At 39.2% G+C, this 18603-nt stretch overlaps 1 protein-coding gene across 1 annotated transcript in view; it reads right to left on the bottom strand.

Annotated features, from left to right (window-relative positions):
• Window positions 1–11413: 11413 nt before the first annotated feature.
• The window catches only part of LOC135152812 (protein MAIN-LIKE 1-like), a 30057-nt gene continuing 22867 nt past the window's right edge, over window positions 11414–18603 (bottom strand). Inside the window, exons 2-3 of the mRNA XM_064093922.1 lie at window positions 11920–11936; window positions 11414–11830 (exon numbers count right to left, since the gene is read on the bottom strand). Of these exons, the coding sequence (XP_063949992.1) occupies window positions 11414–11830; window positions 11920–11936 (434 nt within the window). The remainder of the gene's footprint in view (window positions 11831–11919; window positions 11937–18603) is intronic.

The following is an 18603-nucleotide window of genomic DNA, read 5'->3' as shown; positions in this document are numbered from 1 at the left end:
GTGTGACCAACCTCCCCTATCTGAGCTACTACTGGCCACATGAGTGTAGTACGTGCCTGGCTCTGGCTCAACTGGTGTAACTGGTGGCCGTCCTCTGTGTCTGCTAGGGTTTCTTGAACCCCTGAAACGTCCTAACAACCCCTGTACAATCCTCTGTGACCGACCAAGATCCAGGGTAGCAGGGTCAATGGCACTCTTCATATCTAGAAGCTGATCCTCCTGTTAACAGCCATGTGAAGACATAATCAGATGAAGAATAATGGAAGGAAGTTAGAAGAACAGTTACAAGGGAGTTTACCAGTGCCTGTGTGGCACCCTGTGTGCCCTGGAAAGCCTCTGCAGTCCTCCAAAAGACGGGGTTTACAATGTATCTACGTGTCACTGCAAGAAACCAAGGCATGTATGCCGCAGTGCAACCCTCGCCAAACATGAGTGGGGGAGATGTAAGAGCTCGGTCAAGGGAGCTATCCCATAGACGAGTGTGAGACTCCCTGGCGCCCTCCCAGTTAATGGACTCGTTGACAATGTCGTGCAGGTTACTATGATTCGCACGTGGAGAGGATGTGGGTATGTCCTGCACGAACCCGAGCTGCCTCATCACCCTATTAGTATAACACCACTCGACATAGGCCATGTACATCAAAGGCGTAGTAGCAGTCCAACGCAGGTACAAATCATACTCAGGCTGATGCTCGTCATCTAAATCTGCATACGGCCTCCACCGAAAATTTGCCTCAATCATGTTATCCAGCTCGTACCGGGTGATACGACGCTGACCGTGCGGCACCTCAGTACGGGTAAACGGCCCTGTCAACCTACAACAAAATGTTTATACTATACGTGAACTAGTACATGTGCACAAACTGGAGGATATACAAACTTATTGTGATTATGAGAAGAGTAGCATATTACAAACCTTAGCGCAAGTGGGTAGGTAATCAGGGGTGTGGCCGTGTGTCGGGGAGCTAATGTAGGGAACCGCTCGTATATCCACACCTAGTGTGAAGGTACATACATATATGTGCACATCAAAATATATATGAAGAAAAACTTGATAAATAAAATGATAGTAAATGCGTACCTGTACTAACGTGGCGTAGCCAACGAAGCCGGCTGCGACTTTATGGGTGGAATCGCACATCTTCCTATAAAGGTATGCAAGAACAGCACTCCTCCATCTATAACCATCCACGCTCTGCAAGTCACGTAGCATCCAAAGGAGGTTGAGATTCACATAGTTCCCGCTGCTATCAGGAAACAACGATCCAATAACACACAGTAGGTGTGCCCTGATGTGAAAGATAGTCTGCGCATCAAAATCCTCCGCAGATGAGTCCAACCGGGCACAGTTGCTGATACTCTCAGTGTTTTGATGATCACACTGCCAGCAAGCTAATAGCATAAAACTGGTGCTTGTTAGCGAGCTATCAAAGTTATATATGAATGTGCTAACAGCTTGATGAGTTTCAGTATTATGTTCATTGTCAGCAAGCTTACAGGTTGTCATTCAGGCTTATCAGCGAGCTTACAGCGTGAACAGAATAACAAATGGATAAGGATCAAAGTCGAAAAGCAAGGAGATTTATTAGGAATCGATTTGTAAGGACTTTAATATTTATATATGACTTATATAAATATTAGAGCTCAGTTTTAAATCAGAATTTCAAACAAAAACGATTTCCTAACTTGTAGGAGTGGTTATCTCTAACTCGATCTTATCTATAACAACTCCTATCCTATTTCAAATTATGGTTTTATACATAAACGTTTTACTGAGTTGGTTTACAACGTTTCTACGCTTTTTACTCAGTAATCTTCACAAGTTTAAACGTTCAAATTGAGAACAAATTATACGTGAGTTCGGTTGGAACAAGAACGTTGGAATTTGTTAGCAAATTGACCGTTGGACTTTGTGTATATATATACTTGAGTGTGGTTTCCGTTTTTGTTGAACAACAAGAACACACTTCAAGCTTCTGAAATACAACACACTTACATTGCAAAATCTTTACTTGAGCTCTAGTACTTATATTTGATTATATATCTATATTGAGTTCATAGTTTCGGTTGTATTACATTCACACATTGTATTGTTCAAAGTGTAAAGGTTTGTTGCTGTGTATCGAGCTTGTGAAACAAGGGAACAAGGGGACTAGTTAGCTAGAAGAGTATACTTGGGAAGTATAGGTCTTGGAGAGCTTTTGGTTCGTGGTTCAGGGGTTTCAGCAAGCTGATAACAAGAACAAGGGATAAAGGGAGTTATATTATTGAATCATTGTAATTGTTGACATTATTGATTAATAATATAATCTCTTACCAGTTGGTAGGGGACCAGGACGTAGACCATTAGGGTTAGGGGTCGAACCTGGCTAAAATTCTTGGTGTTGCTAGTTTACTGATTATATCTGTTTTGCATTGCATCTGCATTGTTAGCTAGCTGACTGTTTACTCTGAAATTAACAGCAAGCTGTCTGCGACAGTATAAATATTCGGTAACCTTAAAAATCGGTCATATTAGCCATAACACCTATTCACCCCCCCTCTAGGTGTTTAATTTCAATTGGTATCAGAGCTGTGTTTGTACTAATACTTCTGTAACAGGAATAGTATCGATCGATATGGCTGATAACTTTCAGGGAAAGTCCGATTTTAGAGCTCCTCTCCTCACGGGTTCTGACAACTACAATTGGTGGAAAGGCCAAATGGAGGCTCATCTATCCAGAGATCCCCTAATGCAAAGAGTTGTGCAAAGAGGTCCTTATGAATATCTTGATAGCGATGGAAAAGTCAAGGACGTTGATGTTCTAACAGCGGACGAGCTATCAAAGGTTGCTGCAAATGGAAAAGCAAGGAGTACATTAATCAATGGGCTGAATCAAGCTGAATATGACAAGGTCTCTTCTCTCAAATCTGCAAAAGAAATTTGGGATGCATTGGAGACATATCACGAAGGCTCAAAGGCATTAAAGAAAGTCAAGCTCGGGAAGCTTATGAAAGAATTTGGAAGCTTTGCTATCAAGAAGGGAGAATCCATTCGAGAAAGCCAAGCTAGATTCCAAGTCACTCTCAACAGTCTTGAAAGACTTGGCAAAAAGATTCCTCAATCGGAAATCAACATGAATATTCTAAATGCTGTTCCATTCGAATATGGTGCCAAGGTCACAGCATTGGAGTCAGCTCTCAACATTGATACTATGGATCACCTGGCTATATTTGCTGAGTTGGAACAATTTGAAGCTAAGATTGAAGCTAACAGCTCAGAAAGCAGCAAGCTGCCAACAGAGAAAATGAAGAATCTTGCACTGCACTCCTCTGTCAGCAAGCTGGAAACAGATGAGGAAACAGAATCAGATGAGGATCTAGCTCTTATGTCCAGGAAAATCAAGAGAATGATTGAAAAGAAAAACAAAATGAAGCGAGAAAAGGGCAAAGCTTTTGGTGCAAAGAAAGATCCAAAGGATGATGCATGTTTTGAATGTGGCAAGAAAGGGCATTTCAAAAGGGATTGCTACAAGCTGAAAAACAAGTCAAAGCCGCCTAGACAGCAAGCTGATTACAAGAATAAAAAGAAATCCAAGGCACTTCTAACTTGGAGTGATGATGAAGATGAGTCAGCTTCTGATGATTCTAGTGATGAGATGGTGAATTTGGCTCTTGTTGGTCTCGATGGCTCAATTGATACAACGGATTCAGATACGGACACTAACAGTGAGGTAAACTCTATTAATTCTGAATTACATACTATTGATACAACTACTTGTGAACTAACCATGCAGGATAAGAGTTGTTCATCAATAATGGAACTCATTGATCTTAAGAATGAGAATTATGAGCTCGAGAAAGAAAACGTTCATTTGAAGAAAGTCATAGGTGATTTCTTGAATGAAAAGAGTGCCAAAGCTAGTAGTGGAATCATTGCTGCCCTCAAGGAACAGATCTCACAACTTGAAGGGAACAACATGCAAATCCAAAGAAGGAATGATACACTCATGAAGGAACTCAGCTCGCTGAGAGCAGATCTTAAAGCTAAGGATGCAAGCTTGGAGGCGTTCGAGTTAAGCAAATCTCAAAGCTTAGCCGAAATCTCTATTCAAGCTGAAAAGATCAAATCATTGGAGCAAGAAGTCAAAGATCTTCAGAAAGCCATGGGAAAGTTTGTTCAAGGAGAAGAAAGTCTCAAATCTATAATGAAACAAGCTAAAGATTCTCATGACAAAGGAGGCATTGGTGCAGCTTCTACATCCACTTCTTCAATGAGATATGAAGGGAAAAATGGCATTCCATATAATTATGCCATGCCTTGGGTGACTTGTCACAAGTGTGGAAAGAAGGGCCATCTTGCTAATAATTGTCCAATGAAGAATTCTCAATCAGCAAGCTGGGGAAGGAAGTCAGCTCACTGGCAGTATGCTGACAACAGAAACAGACAGAAGACAGCTCCGGGACAGTATGCTGATAAGACCAGCAGAACATGGAAGAAGAGTTCTAAAGTGGTCCAAATGTGGATCAAGAAATCTGATCTTAATGTTCTATATGTTTTATCAACTAACACTGCTGGACCCAACAAAATTTGGGTACCAAAACGTTGAGTTGTTTGTGTTTGTTTTGTAGGTTTGTCTCGTGTCTAAAGTAAAGCCAAATCAATGGATATTGGATAGTGGATGCACTAGGCACATGAGCGGAGACAAATCTCAGTTTCTAAGCTTGAAGATGAAGAAGGGTGGTCGTGTCACAATTGGTGATAGCAAAACTCTTCCTATTCTTGGCAAAGGAACTATAGGTAATAGTATCATCTCTATTAACAAGGTACAATATGTTAAAGGTCTTACTTATAACTTGCTTAGTATAAGTCAGTTATTTGATGATGGTCATATTGTTAACTTTGATAAGGATGAATGTACTATACTTGTTGGTGCTAACAAAACTCCTCTAGTTGCAAAACGAGAAGGAAATATATATGTTTTGAACTTTGAAGAACAGGAGGCAGGTGTTTGTTTAGCAGCTGTGGATAATAATCCAGAAATTTGGCATAGAAGGCTTGGACATGCTCATATGGATCATCTCAGCAAGCTGTCAGCAAAGAAGCTTGTTCGAGGACTACCAAAGCTTAAGTATGTCAAGATGGAGACATGTTCTGCTTGTCAATTGGGAAAGCAAACAAGGACTCCACATAAGGCAAAGAAAATGGTATCTACTTCTAAACCTTTAGAGCTTCTTCACTTGGATCTTTTTGGTCCCGAAGCTTATAAGAGTATTGGAGGTAAACAATATGCCTTTGTCATTGTTGATGATTATTCTAGATTCACTTGGGTATTATTCTTGCGTACTAAAGATTGTGCTTTTAGTGAATTTGAGAAACTAATCAAGTTGCTTGAGAACAAACTAGATACAAGACTTGTAGGTATTCGAAGTGATCATGGTGGGGAATTCCAAAAAGACTTCATTACTTATTGTGAAGAAAGAGGAATCTCTCATGAGTTCTCAGCACCTCGTACACCTCAGCAAAATGGAGTTGTAGAGCGTAAGAACAGGTCCTTACAAGAAACAGCTAGGACATTGCTGCAGGAGAGCAAGCTGCCAAGAAGCTTTTGGGCAGAAGCTGTCAACACAGCAAGCTATGTTCTTAACAGAGTGCTTATCAGACCAATTCTCAACAAGACTCCTTATGAATTGCTAAGGAAAAAGAAGCCTAATATCAGTTATTTCAAGGTTTTTGGATCTAAGTGCTTCGTACTCAAAACCATTGATAGGGATGGTAAATTCGATTCTAAATCTTATGAAGCTATATTTTTAGGCTATTCTTTAACAAGTCGTGCTTATAGAGTGTATAATCTTGCTAAACATACTGTTGAAGAGTCTATTGATGTTTCATTTCAAGAGTCTACTGATGATCTTGCAAGGGATGAGGAAGAATGTGCAGGTACAGGTACTAGCAGCAAGCTGACAGTGAAGGAAACTGGAAATCAGCAAGCTGACAAGTCAACAGCCACAACTTCAGAAGGCAATAAAGCTACTGAATCCACTCCATCTCTTGAAGAAACTTTGGATAAGATGTCTAAGCTCACATTGGATGAATCCAGAGGTCAAACTTCATCAGCAAGTCAAAATGTTGTTGATCAGACTCCTCCTAGACAGACTACAAGGAATGAAGAGGTCATAGCTCAACATAATCTACCAAAATCAACTAGAACAGTGAAGAATCATCCTCCTCAGTTGATCATCGGAGATAAATCAGCTGGAATCAAGACAAGGAAAGCTCAAGCCAACATTTGTGCTTATGCTGCCTTCATAGCTCAAGAGGAACCAAAGAATGTTCAAGAGGCATTACAAGATGAAAATTGGATCATGGCAATGCAAGAAGAACTCAACCAATTCGAAAGATGTGATGTTTGGGAACTTGTAGATCCACCAGAGGATGCTTCAATTGTTGGAACCAAATGGGTGTTCAAGAATAAAGTTGATGAATTTGGTACTATCACTCGAAACAAAGCTAGACTTGTTGCACAAGGATACAATCAACAAGAAGGGATTGATTTTGATCAAACATATGCTCCGGTTGCAAGATTAGAATCTATTAGGATGCTCTTATCATTTGCATGCTTCAAGAAGTTCAAGCTACATCAAATGGACGTCAAAAGTGCATTCTTAAATGGATATCTAAAGGAAGAAGTCTATGTCAAGCAACCACCAGGATTCGAGGATGAAAAATATCCTAACCGTGTCTACAAGCTCAAGAAGGCACTTTATGGATTAAGGCAAGCACCTCGGTCATGGTATGAAAGGTTAAGTGAATTTTTGATCAAAAATGGTTTCATTAGAGGTAAAATTGATCCTACTTTGTTTACTATCTTCAAAGGTCAAGATATATTAGTTGTTCAAATATATGTAGATGATATTATATTTGGATCTACTAATGATTCTTTGTGTAAGTGGTTTTCAAAGTGCATGCATAGTGAGTTTGACATGAGCATGATGGGAGAGCTCAATTATTTCTTGGGGCTCCAAATTAAGCAAACTCCAGAAGGAATTTATGTGCATCAATCCAAGTATATCAAGAATCTACTCAAAAGATTTGGATATGAGAATATCATGGCGAAATCAACACCAATGAGCGTTGTCAGCAAGCTGACAGCAGATGAACATGGTAAAGATGTTGATATTCGAATGTATAGAGGTATGATTGGTAGTTTACTTTATCTTACAGCCTCTAGACCTGATATTATGTATAGTGTTTGTGTTTGTGCTAGATTTCAAGCAAAACCAAAGGATTCTCACTTACAAGCTGTTAAAAGGATTTTCAAATATTTAAGTGGAACTATTACTTTGGGCTTATTCTATCCTATCACAAATGCTTTTGATCTTGTTGGGTATAGTGATGCAGATTATGCAGGTAGTCAAACTGATAGAAAAAGTACAAGTGGTGTTTGTGCATTTTTGGGTCAAAGCTTAGTTTCTTGGTTAAGCAAGAAGCAAACTTCAGTTGCTCTATCTACGGCTGAGGGGGAGTATTTGGCAGCTGGTAGCTGTTGCTCTCAAATGCTATGGATGAGACAACAATTGAAGGACTTTGGAATCAAATGCAAGCAAACTCCTATCTTTTGTGACAACACAAGTACAATCAACATTTCAGAAAATCCAGTCAATCATTCAAGGACAAAGCACATTGATGTTCGACATCATTTTCTGAGAGACAATGTTGCAAAAGGTTCTGTCAAGCTGATTTTTGTGGCTACAGCAGATCAGCTAGCTGACATTTTCACAAAACCTCTTCCTGAAGAACGATATATCGTGCTGAGAAGGGAATTGGGTATGTGTGATGTGCAGTCAGCAAGCTAATAAGCTTGGTCCGGGTACTATCAGCTTACTCTCTGTACTTTACATATTGCTTATTATTTTTGCATGAGGGTTATTTCAAGAGTTTCTTGTTAAATTCACTTCATAAATTAACTATCCGTTATGTGCAGATTAACATGATTTTATGTGTTGAATATTGTTACGTGATTTTGTGCTAATCTATGTGATTTATGGTTGGTGTTTTAGAATTCAAATTTTATCCGTTGCTATATAAGTGGAACTGAGATTAGATTTGTTATTAGATTTTATCTTAATTATTTCACAATGCAGTATTTAAATAAAGTCGGTTTCGTTAATAAAATTCCTAAAATAAATCCCCCGATAATGATTCAAAAGGGTTTAAAGTCTATCCTTTCCCCGAGTCTTTATCACTTCTTCTTTAAAAGCGCCCCCGAACCTAGGGTTTCATCAATCTTTTTCAACCGATACACATTCTTCGCCATTGCTACGATTGGAGCTCGAGTTGCCATGAGGATGAAGACGCGAGCGAATATCAAGAGTCACACCCCTATTTCCAAGAAGAGGGCTTTGGTTGATGAAGATGATCTTGAGGAGATTGTAGCTCCGGTCGATGTTGAAAGCGGCGATGAACAATCAGGCGTTCTGAGGTCTGGTATTGAGAAATCTGGGAAGAAAAGAGTTAAGTCTGAAGAAAAGGGTGAAGGTTCTGATTTCGCTAGTCGAAAGGTCATCTTGGGGAAACCCTTGTCTGGTAAGGCCTTTCATTCTTGCGGTGTGGTTAAGTTATTTTCCTCACTAGGCTTTGAATCATTTCTTGTTGATTTACCTAAAATCTGTTATCCATCTTTGGTCCGGGAATTTTATGGGAACTTAACTGAAACTGAATCGGGTCAGGTTGTGTCTTTTGTAAATGACACTAAGATTACTTTGTCACCTCTGTTTCTGAATGCTATCTTGAAAACTCCTCCCTCCCCTGTGTCCATTTTTACAAAGAGGGGATTTAAGGATGTTGATGGTTTGTCTGGGAAAGAACAGTTTACTTTGATTACTGGGGTAGAGTGTGCTACTGATATCACATATCCCTCCACTACTACCATTGTTCCACTTGCTCATGCATTGTTTAAAGTTTCTATAGAGAATGTGAGTCCTAGGATGGGTACGCGTTCTAATTTGTCTGCACAGGATATGGTAATTGTTTCTATGCTGTTGTCTGGGAAACAATTTGATATGGCTGATTTAGTTTTGAAAACTATGATGAGTGTTGTGGATGGGAAGTCATCAACTGGACTTCCATATGGGTTGTTACTTACTAGAGTGTTTGAATGGTTTGGTGTGAACGTTGATGGGGCTGAGAGTATCCAAGCTAAGGAATTTCTGGATCTCAAGTGCTTAGCTCAATCAAATTTGAAGCTGGAGAAAGATGGAACCTTATCCACTGTTGAGGTTTTGGTGTCACCACCACCTCCAGGTCCATCTCAGTCTGTTGGTGTCGATTTGGGCATTTCTGCAAAGGAGATTTTGGATTACATGGAGGAACTGCGAGCAAATCACAAGCAGTTGGTAGATGGTCAAAAACAACTCTCTGAACAAATGAAAGAGTTGTCAAATCAGTTTGATTTTTGGAAGGATATAGTTTTTGGAGGAAAGACAGGGAACTCACCCGAGAAGTGCAGCTCTGGGAGTCTTCAATATGAGTTACGCAAGAGGATGTTTGGGTCTTGCGGGTCTTCTGATGTCAAGTTCACTTTTACTTCTACTGAGGATGGTACTGACAGTCCTAGGCCACGTACTGCTATGGATGTTCTTAAGGAGGCTGCAGGCACTGACTCTGTCTATGCTGATGCTGGAAATTTGGTGATGGAGCAGAATCGTATTGCTGCGGAGCTCGAGAAGAAGTTTGCTCAGGAGAAGAGTGATAAGGACGATGAAGAATCCTGATTTTCTTCACCTTTTGGATGATTAAGGGGGAGACAATTTAGGAATCTATCTAATTAATAAATAAGACTTGTGTGCTTAACTGTTTAGGTACTTTATTGGCCCTATGTTATATTTGCTTTTGCTTCAGACTAAGTTGTTGAATTTGGTTGAATTTGGTATCTCAGGTGGTTTATCCTGAGTTGAATTTGTTTAAGTTGGTTGTTTTGGATGCTTATCTGTATCCAGGTAGTTTATCCTGGTCAGATTATTAGTTTAATATCTATGCAAGTACTTGGTTTATTTGATACTTGATTGCATAATATTTTCTGCTTTGCATAATAGATTGTCATATATCCTATATTTGAATTTGTATGTTGATTTGATATATGTTAGAATTTTAATGATATTAGATTGCTGTATTCAGGGGGAGTATTATTACTTTTCCTAAATATGGTGTAATCATCAAAAAGGGGGAGATTGATACTCTCAGTGTTTTGATGATCACACTGCCAGCAAGCTAATAGCATAAAACTGGTGCTTGTTAGCGAGCTATCAAAGTTATATATGAATGTGCTAACAGCTTGATGAGTTTCAGTATTATGTTCATTGTCAGCAAGCTTACAGGTTGTCATTCAGGCTTATCAGCGAGCTTACAGCGTGAACAGAATAACAAATGGATAAGGATCAAAGTCGAAAAGCAAGGAGATTTATTAGGAATCGATTTGTAAGGACTTTAATATTTATATATGACTTATATAAATATTAGAGCTCAGTTTTAAATCAGAATTTCAAACAAAAACGATTTCCTAACTTGTAGGAGTGGTTATCTCTAACTCGATCTTATCTATAACAACTCCTATCCTATTTCAAATTATGGTTTTATACATAAACGTTTTACTGAGTTGGTTTACAACGTTTCTACGCTTTTTACTCAGTAATCTTCACAAGTTTAAACGTTCAAATTGAGAACAAATTATACGTGAGTTCGGTTGGAACAAGAACGTTGGAATTTGTTAGCAAATTGACCGTTGGACTTTGTGTATATATATACTTGAGTGTGGTTTCCGTTTTTGTTGAACAACAAGAACACACTTCAAGCTTCTGAAATACAACACACTTACATTGCAAAATCTTTACTTGAGCTCTAGTACTTATATTTGATTATATATCTATATTGAGTTCATAGTTTCGGTTGTATTACATTCACACATTGTATTGTTCAAAGTGTAAAGGTTTGTTGCTGTGTATCGAGCTTGTGAAACAAGGGAACAAGGGGACTAGTTAGCTAGAAGAGTATACTTGGGAAGTATAGGTCTTGGAGAGCTTTTGGTTCGTGGTTCAGGGGTTTCAGCAAGCTGATAACAGGAACAAGGGATAAAGGGAGTTATATTATTGAATCATTGTAATTGTTGACATTATTGATTAATAATATAATCTCTTACCAGTTGGTAGGGGACCAGGACGTAGACCATTAGGGTTAGGGGTCGAACCTGGCTAAAATTCTTGGTGTTGCTAGTTTACTGATTATATCTGTTTTGCATTGCATCTGCATTGTTAGCTAGCTGACTGTTTACTCTGAAATTAACAGCAAGCTGTCTGCGACAGTATAAATATTCGGTAACCTTAAAAATCGGTCATATTAGCCATAACACCTATTCACCCCCCCTCTAGGTGTTTAATTTCAGTTGCCAAAGTTACTAATCAACCAACCGATCCTCAAGCAGTTTTTCCTCACATCACCCTGCTCGAGAGTCAGTCCAAGAAGATCGCGTATCATGTCCTTCCTCTGGCGAGCTGTGGTGGTGAAGCCATGTAGAATAAATGGCCGTCCAGTGGTTCGTAACCCGAGAATGTGATGGACATCCTCCAGTGTAATGGTGGCCTCACCGAAAGGTAGATGAAAAGTGTGCGTCTCTGGACGCCACCTCTCGATAAAAGCAGTGATCAAGCCCCTGTCATGCTTGACCTGCCCCAACTTGAACACCCACTCAAAACCCGCATCATTAATAGCATCCATTATCGCCTGAGGCGGCCTGGTTTGATCAACTACATTCCAGTACTCACCGAAATTCGTCCTGACTCTAAGATCAGGAAGGTCCTGCCACAATTAAAAATACAGGAACTTGTCGGCAGTTTATAGTGAAGCAAACATTAACTTTAATAAATAGCAGTCCATCAAGTCATTACCTTACTATTGTTCCACACTGTAAAGCATAATGTAACGTAACTGTAATTACGATAACTCAACACAACAAAAGACAGGAAACAATACGTAAGTATTATACAGGAATCTACAGGTTGGAGATTCGATACGAACAGACAAAGACAATCAAGATATCTGAGACGAGCATCCGTCCACTGGAAGAAGTTCATTAACATGTTCAAGCCTCAGTGAAGAATAAAGTTCAATATGTTTCTGCTATCAAGATTGCCTGAAGATCAAGTATCAAAGACCAGAAGATTCCAGTATATTTAAATTTGATTATTTATAATCAAATTTATCGAAGCAACATCTAACCCGGAATGACTGATCAAGTAAATTATCAAGCAAAGGATTCAAGGAATTATTTCAGTTCGAGTCGTTCGTGAACCAGACCAGTGCACAGGACGTCAGGACATACGAAAGAATTCAGTGGATTTAATCAACGTATTAAGTGATCAAGTCAATCGAGCTGCTCCAGGATATATTGCCAAAGAATTCATTTGTTATGAATATATATATATATATATATATTAATTGTGAATTACTTGAATTTTATTAATTCAAGTAATTAAATAAGCACAATTGATAATATATAAATATATGTATATATGTATTGATGCAAATGAAAATCCAAGTTAAAATGACCAAGTACATGTTCAGTGGAGTTAATTCAACAGGAGCGCAAACTTTGACTTAGTCAAAGTTCGCGCCTCCTCACAAACCTCTGTACTTAGTTTTTTCTAAGTCTTCACTGAAGCCAAAGGTGTAACACTTGGAGCGCCAACTTTGACTTAGTCAAAGTTCGCGACTCCAAGTTGTTTACTGTGTCACAATGCTCATTCAACTTAGAATATTTCTAAGGCTTATTCTCTGTGATGCTTGGCGCATCCTTTGACCAAGGATGAGCGCAAGGTTTGACCCTCCTGTGTCAAGCGCAACCTTTGACCCTCAGTCAAAGGTTGATCCAATTCTCAGAATTTATTCTAAGGCAAAAGAAGGGAGTGTAAAGGAGGCGCAACTTTCAAATATATATGTGTATATGTATATCAAGCGCAACTTTGATATATATATATACACACTATATACTCCAGGCACAACTCTCATTAAAAGGAGTTAGTTTTATTTTTAGAAAACGAATCCGTCCAGGACGAACTCAAGTCGTCCAGGACGAACTCGTTAACCATGGTTAGTTGTTGGAAAGTCTATAAATAGGGCTTTGTGTTTTCATTTGAAAACAACTACACACTTTGTAAGTGCACACACTATACACATTCTCGAGAGTTAAATTAGAAGATCACATTTATCGAGAGTTTGTAATAGAGTGATTGTAGTCTCTGCAGCCGACACTTGTGTTGGAATTTGTAGCACCCGAGGATTATTTCTAATATAAGAATATTCCCCGACTTGCTGGAGTTATTTATTTACGATTGATTTAACATGGACTGAAACAAGATTATCCGCAATTAAATTAAATCGAAGAAATTGGTACGACGTATTCAACCCCCCCTTCTACGTCTGATTGGACCTAACAATTGGTATCAGAGCTTAGCTGATCGATATACAGATCTGAGATCCGTAACCTATCTGAAAAGCTAGCTGTCCGTACAATCGTAATTTTATCTGATAACAATGTCGACACACAAGTTAGGAATCAAAGTACCTCCATTTGACAAGGATGACTACAACAACTGGAAGATGAAGATGTTGCTGTACATCAGAGTTGCAAATCCCATGTTCATTGGGATTCTGGAAAATGGTCCATTTGTGCCTATGAAGATTATTCCTGAATCTGTTGAAAATGGTGTTCGTATTCCACAGAAGTCTGTTCCCAAAGAGAAAAGTGAATACACTGACACTGATAAGGAATATGTTGCACAGGATCATAATCTGCAACTCATAATTGTTGAATCAATGACCAAGACAATGACACATCTGATACTAAGTCTGAAAACTTCAAAGCAGATGTGGGACACTATTGAGGCATTGATGGAGGGATCTGAAGAAGTCAGGGAAAACAGATACGATATGCTAATTGCCAGATATGAAGCATTTCAGGCAATACCTGGAGAGAACATTTCTCAAATCTATGAGAGATTCATGTTGTTGTTGAATGAACTCACCCTGCATGGAAAGACTTATCCACAGAAAGAGATAAACAGAAAGTTCTCATTTGTGATGCCACCCCATCTAGTTGTTAAGACAGAGACCATCCGGGAAAGAAGCGACTTCAGGACTATGACTTTGGAAAAGCTGTTTGGAAAACTGAAGACGTTTGAGATGGAACTTGAACAGAGAAAGATTATATATGGTGGTGGATCAACAGAATCCAAGAGTATGGCCTTGCAGAAGACCACTGCACTGATTGCTGATCAACCATACTTTGGTTATCAACAATTAGTTGAATATGGTATCAATGATCACACTGTTGCTCAGAGTGATTGTTCATCCATCAAAGCTGACTATCCTTCTACCATTACTGAGATTGTAGAAGCTGAAGTTGATGAAGTTTCTGAAGAACCGGAGGATGAGTTCTACACTCAAGAAGAGCTGGAGCAGCTGGAAGATAAGTCAATGGCTTATATGGCTGCAAGGTTTAAGCATATCAAGTTCAGAAAGAACCTCCGGTACAAGAAAGCTTCAGGGAACAAGTTTCAGGGTAAAGGAGGATACTCAGGCTCAGGGTCAAAGAGTACTGGCAGTTTCAAACCAAACATGTATGACAAGAGCAAGGTCAGATGCTACAACTGCAATGACTTAGGGCACTTTGCTACAGAGTGCAGGAAACCTAAAGCAGCTCCTGTCAGAAGCAACTCATATGATAAGAAGAATTCTTATGAGGATCTGAAGAAAGAAAATGAGAAGCTAAAAGCTAAGTTGGAAGCAATGGTGGCCAAGCACAAAGGAAGGGCTTACATTGCTGAGGGAAAAAGCTGGGATGACACAGATTCTGATGATGAACCTGTCCAGAGCAATTATGCTTTTGCATTAATGGCTGACACTGTCGAGGAATCTCCATCTCAGGTATCTCCTGAAATTTCTGTTGATGACATGACTACTGCTGATTATAAAAAGACTATAAATGAACTAGGTCAAGAGATGTATAACTTGCACACTAGTTTATTAGCTTCAGAATCAGATAACAGTAGTCTTTCTCTAAAGATAGCTAAACTTGAAGAAAGAGTAGATGAATTAGCTTTAGAGAAACTCATAAACACTAACCTTAAAGATAGAATTAAATATCTAGAGAATAAGGAGAAGTGTAGTGCAGAAATTGAGGAGTCCCTTAGGTCTCAGATTGCTGACCTAGAAACTAAGCTTAGGGCCTATCAGAATTCTGCCTTTCTACAGAAAGAGATCTTGGATAGTCAAAGGGTTGATAAGAAGGTTGCTATTGGCCTTGACTATAGTTCTTTGGAAAGAGCCAAAAGAAAGAAGAGAAAAGAGAATGAAGGCATATTTGTTTCAGCAGGAACTGAGAATGCTCCTGAAGGAACAAATATACCTAAAATTCTGAAGAACACCAAGACCCCTATCTTTAGAATGGCACAAACAGAACCTCTGATAGAAGAAGACCTTGTCATCAAGGAAGAGTTGAAAAATGAGGAAGTTGTTAAGCCTCAAGTAAAACAGGAATCACAAGAAGTACCTTCTAATACCCATGTCAGAGATGACTCAGATAAAACTGGATTAGGAAGTACTAGTTCCAACAAAAAGAAGAACAACAGGAATGGCAAGTTAGATCCTAAGAACTCCAATTCTAGGAATTCTAATGCTAGAAAGGTTTGTAATAATTGCAATTCTACTAATCATCTTACTCATGCATGTAAAGTGATTAAAGTAGATAATTCTGTTTCTAGCATGCCTAATACTGTTAACATGAATGCTGTTCATTTGCCATGTGGTAGAGTAGGTTGCATGCTATGTGCTATGAATATGATGTCTGCATGTTTTACCATGTTGAATGCATCTTTTTCTGCACCATCTACTATGAATATGAATATGCCTGCACCCTCTGTTGCCCCTGTGGCAAAGACTGCTAGTCCTTCTAAGAAGAAGGAAACTCCCAACTCCAAGTCTAAAAGCACTTCTGCTAAGACTAAAAAGGAGAAGAGTCCAGTCACCCCTGAACAAGCACATGTTAAACCAGTTTCTGTTGATAATCCTGTTTCTACTAAATCACCTGGACCCAAGAACGTCTGGGTACCAAAGAAAGTTTAATCCATTTGTGAATGCAGGGCACAGGAAAGAAGAGAAAAGTTGTGTGGGTTCTTGATAGTGGTTGTTCAAGACACATGACTGGAGAAAAGTCCCTGCTCACAGATGTGGTGATGAGAACCGGCCCAATTGTAATCTTTGGAGATGACAACAAAGGTTTTACAACGGGATATGGTAAGCTGAAAGTTGGAAATGTCATAATTGAAGATATCTCTCTGGTGGAAGGACTCAAGCACAATTTACTGAGTATCAGTCAGTTCTGTGACAAAGGATACGATGTAATCTTTCAGAAGGAAGTTTGCTTAATCCAGAACCGGAAGAACAAGGATCTTACACTCCGTGTGTAAGAAAATCAAGTTTGTTTATAGCCGACATAGACTCAGCAAGTAAGGGGGAGGTCAAGTGTTTCTACACCAAGGCCTCTGCTGATGATAGTTGGTTATGGCATCGGAAGCTCTCACACTTGAACTTTAAGACTATGAACTCTTTAGTCAAAAGGGAACTTGTGAGAGGATTGCCACAGAAAGAATTCTGTCAAGAAGGACTCTGTGATGCATGTGAAAAAGGGAAGTCAAAGAAAGCATCACACAGGAGCAAAGGCATGACTGACATTGGTTCACCCCTTCAACTGATTCATATGGATCTGTTTGGACCAGTCAACATTCCTTCTATATCAAGGAAAAGATATGCTCTTGTGATCGTCGATGACTACTCAAAATACACATGGGTATTATTCTTACATTCAAAGGATGAAGCAGCACTCGTCATCATTGATCATATCAAGAAGATTGAAAAGGAAGCAGATCTGCCAGTAAGGGCAATCAGATCAGATAATGGAACAGAATTTCGTAATGCTGTTCTTAATGACTTCTGTACTGATAAGGGCATCTCTCGTCAGTATTCAGCTCCAAGGACTCCACAACAAATGGTGTCGTAGAAAGGAAGAACAGAACCTTGATTGAAGCAGCAAGGACTATGATTAGTCAATCAAGACTTCCAATCTATTTCTGGGCTGAAGCTGTAAGCACTGCTTGCTACACTCAAAATCGTACCCTGATTAACAAGGATTTGGATAAGACTCCTTATGAAGTAATGGCCAACAAAAAACCATCACTGAGTTACTTTCATGTGTTTGGTGCAAAATGCTTTGTGTTAAAAGAAGAGCATTTGGGAAAGTTTGATGCCAAAGCTGAAGAAGGCATTTTTCTGGGTTATTCTTTGGAGTCTAAGGCCTACAGGGTTTATCTGATCAATGACGACAAGCTGATTGAAAGCATCAATGTAAGATTTGATGATACCAAACTCCCAAGTCTTCAAAAGGAAAATGAATCTGATTCTCTGGAGTTTGAGAATTTAGAAGACATCTACTTAGGAGAAGATGAACCTGAAGCTGATATAAGAGATCCTAATGCAAATGAAGAGAATGCTGATCCTGAACCATCTGGAGGAAGTATTGGCAACAATACAAATGATCATCATGGTCACAGTGGTCAAAGTGGAGGATCATCAAATAGGATATACATCAGCTCAGGGGGAGTAAGTCAAAGTGGATCTACTAGTCATCACACTCAACACAACTATGATTTTGGTGAATCATCAAGATTGAATCTGCCAAGACAAAGGGTATGGAGTAGAGACCATCCTGTTGAACAAATCATTGGTGATCCAGACACAGGAGTGCAGACTAGAAGAGCAACTCAGAATGAATGCAATTTTGCTGGATTCTTGTCTCAGACAGAACCAAAGAAAGTTGAAGAGGCTCTAAGTGATCCAGATTGGGTATCTGCAATGCAGGAAGAACTCAATCAATTCGAAAGGCAGAAAGTCTGAAGCTGGTGCCAAGACCTAAAGGAAAATTATAGTTGGCACTAGATGGTTTTTAGAAAACAAACTGGATGAAGATGGTATTGTTACGAGGAATAAGGCAAGACTGGTTGCAAAGGGTTATTCACAAGAAGAAGGAATTGATTATGATGAAACCTATGCTCCAGTTGCTAGGCTTGAAGCTATCAGGATGTTCTTAGCATTTGCTGCACACTCCAACTTCAAAGTATATCAGATGGATGTGAAAAGTGCATTTCTGAATGGTGATCTGGAAGAGGAAGTCTATGTTGAACAACCCCTGGGTTTGAAGATAAAGAATTTGAAGACTTCGTATACTTCTCTTCAAAGCACTCTATGGCCTGAAGCAAGCCCCTCGAACCTGGTATGACACTCTTTCCAAGTTCTTACTTGAAAATGGTTTCACCAGAGGTATCATCGATAAAACTCTTTTCCATAAAAAGCATAAGGATGATATAATTCTTGTACAAGTATATGTCGATGACATTATATTTGGTTCTACTAATGATCTTTTATGCGAGAGATTTGCTAAGTTAATGCAGAGCAAGTATGAGATGAGCATGATGGGAGAATTGTCCTTCTTCCTAGGACTTCAAGTCATTCAGAAGCCT

The sequence above is a fragment of the Daucus carota genome, chromosome 5 (assembly GCF_001625215.2).
Source record: "Daucus carota subsp. sativus chromosome 5, DH1 v3.0, whole genome shotgun sequence".
NCBI classification, from domain to species: Eukaryota; Viridiplantae; Streptophyta; class Magnoliopsida; order Apiales; family Apiaceae; genus Daucus; species Daucus carota.
Note: the sequence above shows the minus strand (reverse complement) of the source record. Positions and strands in the feature narration are given on the sequence as shown.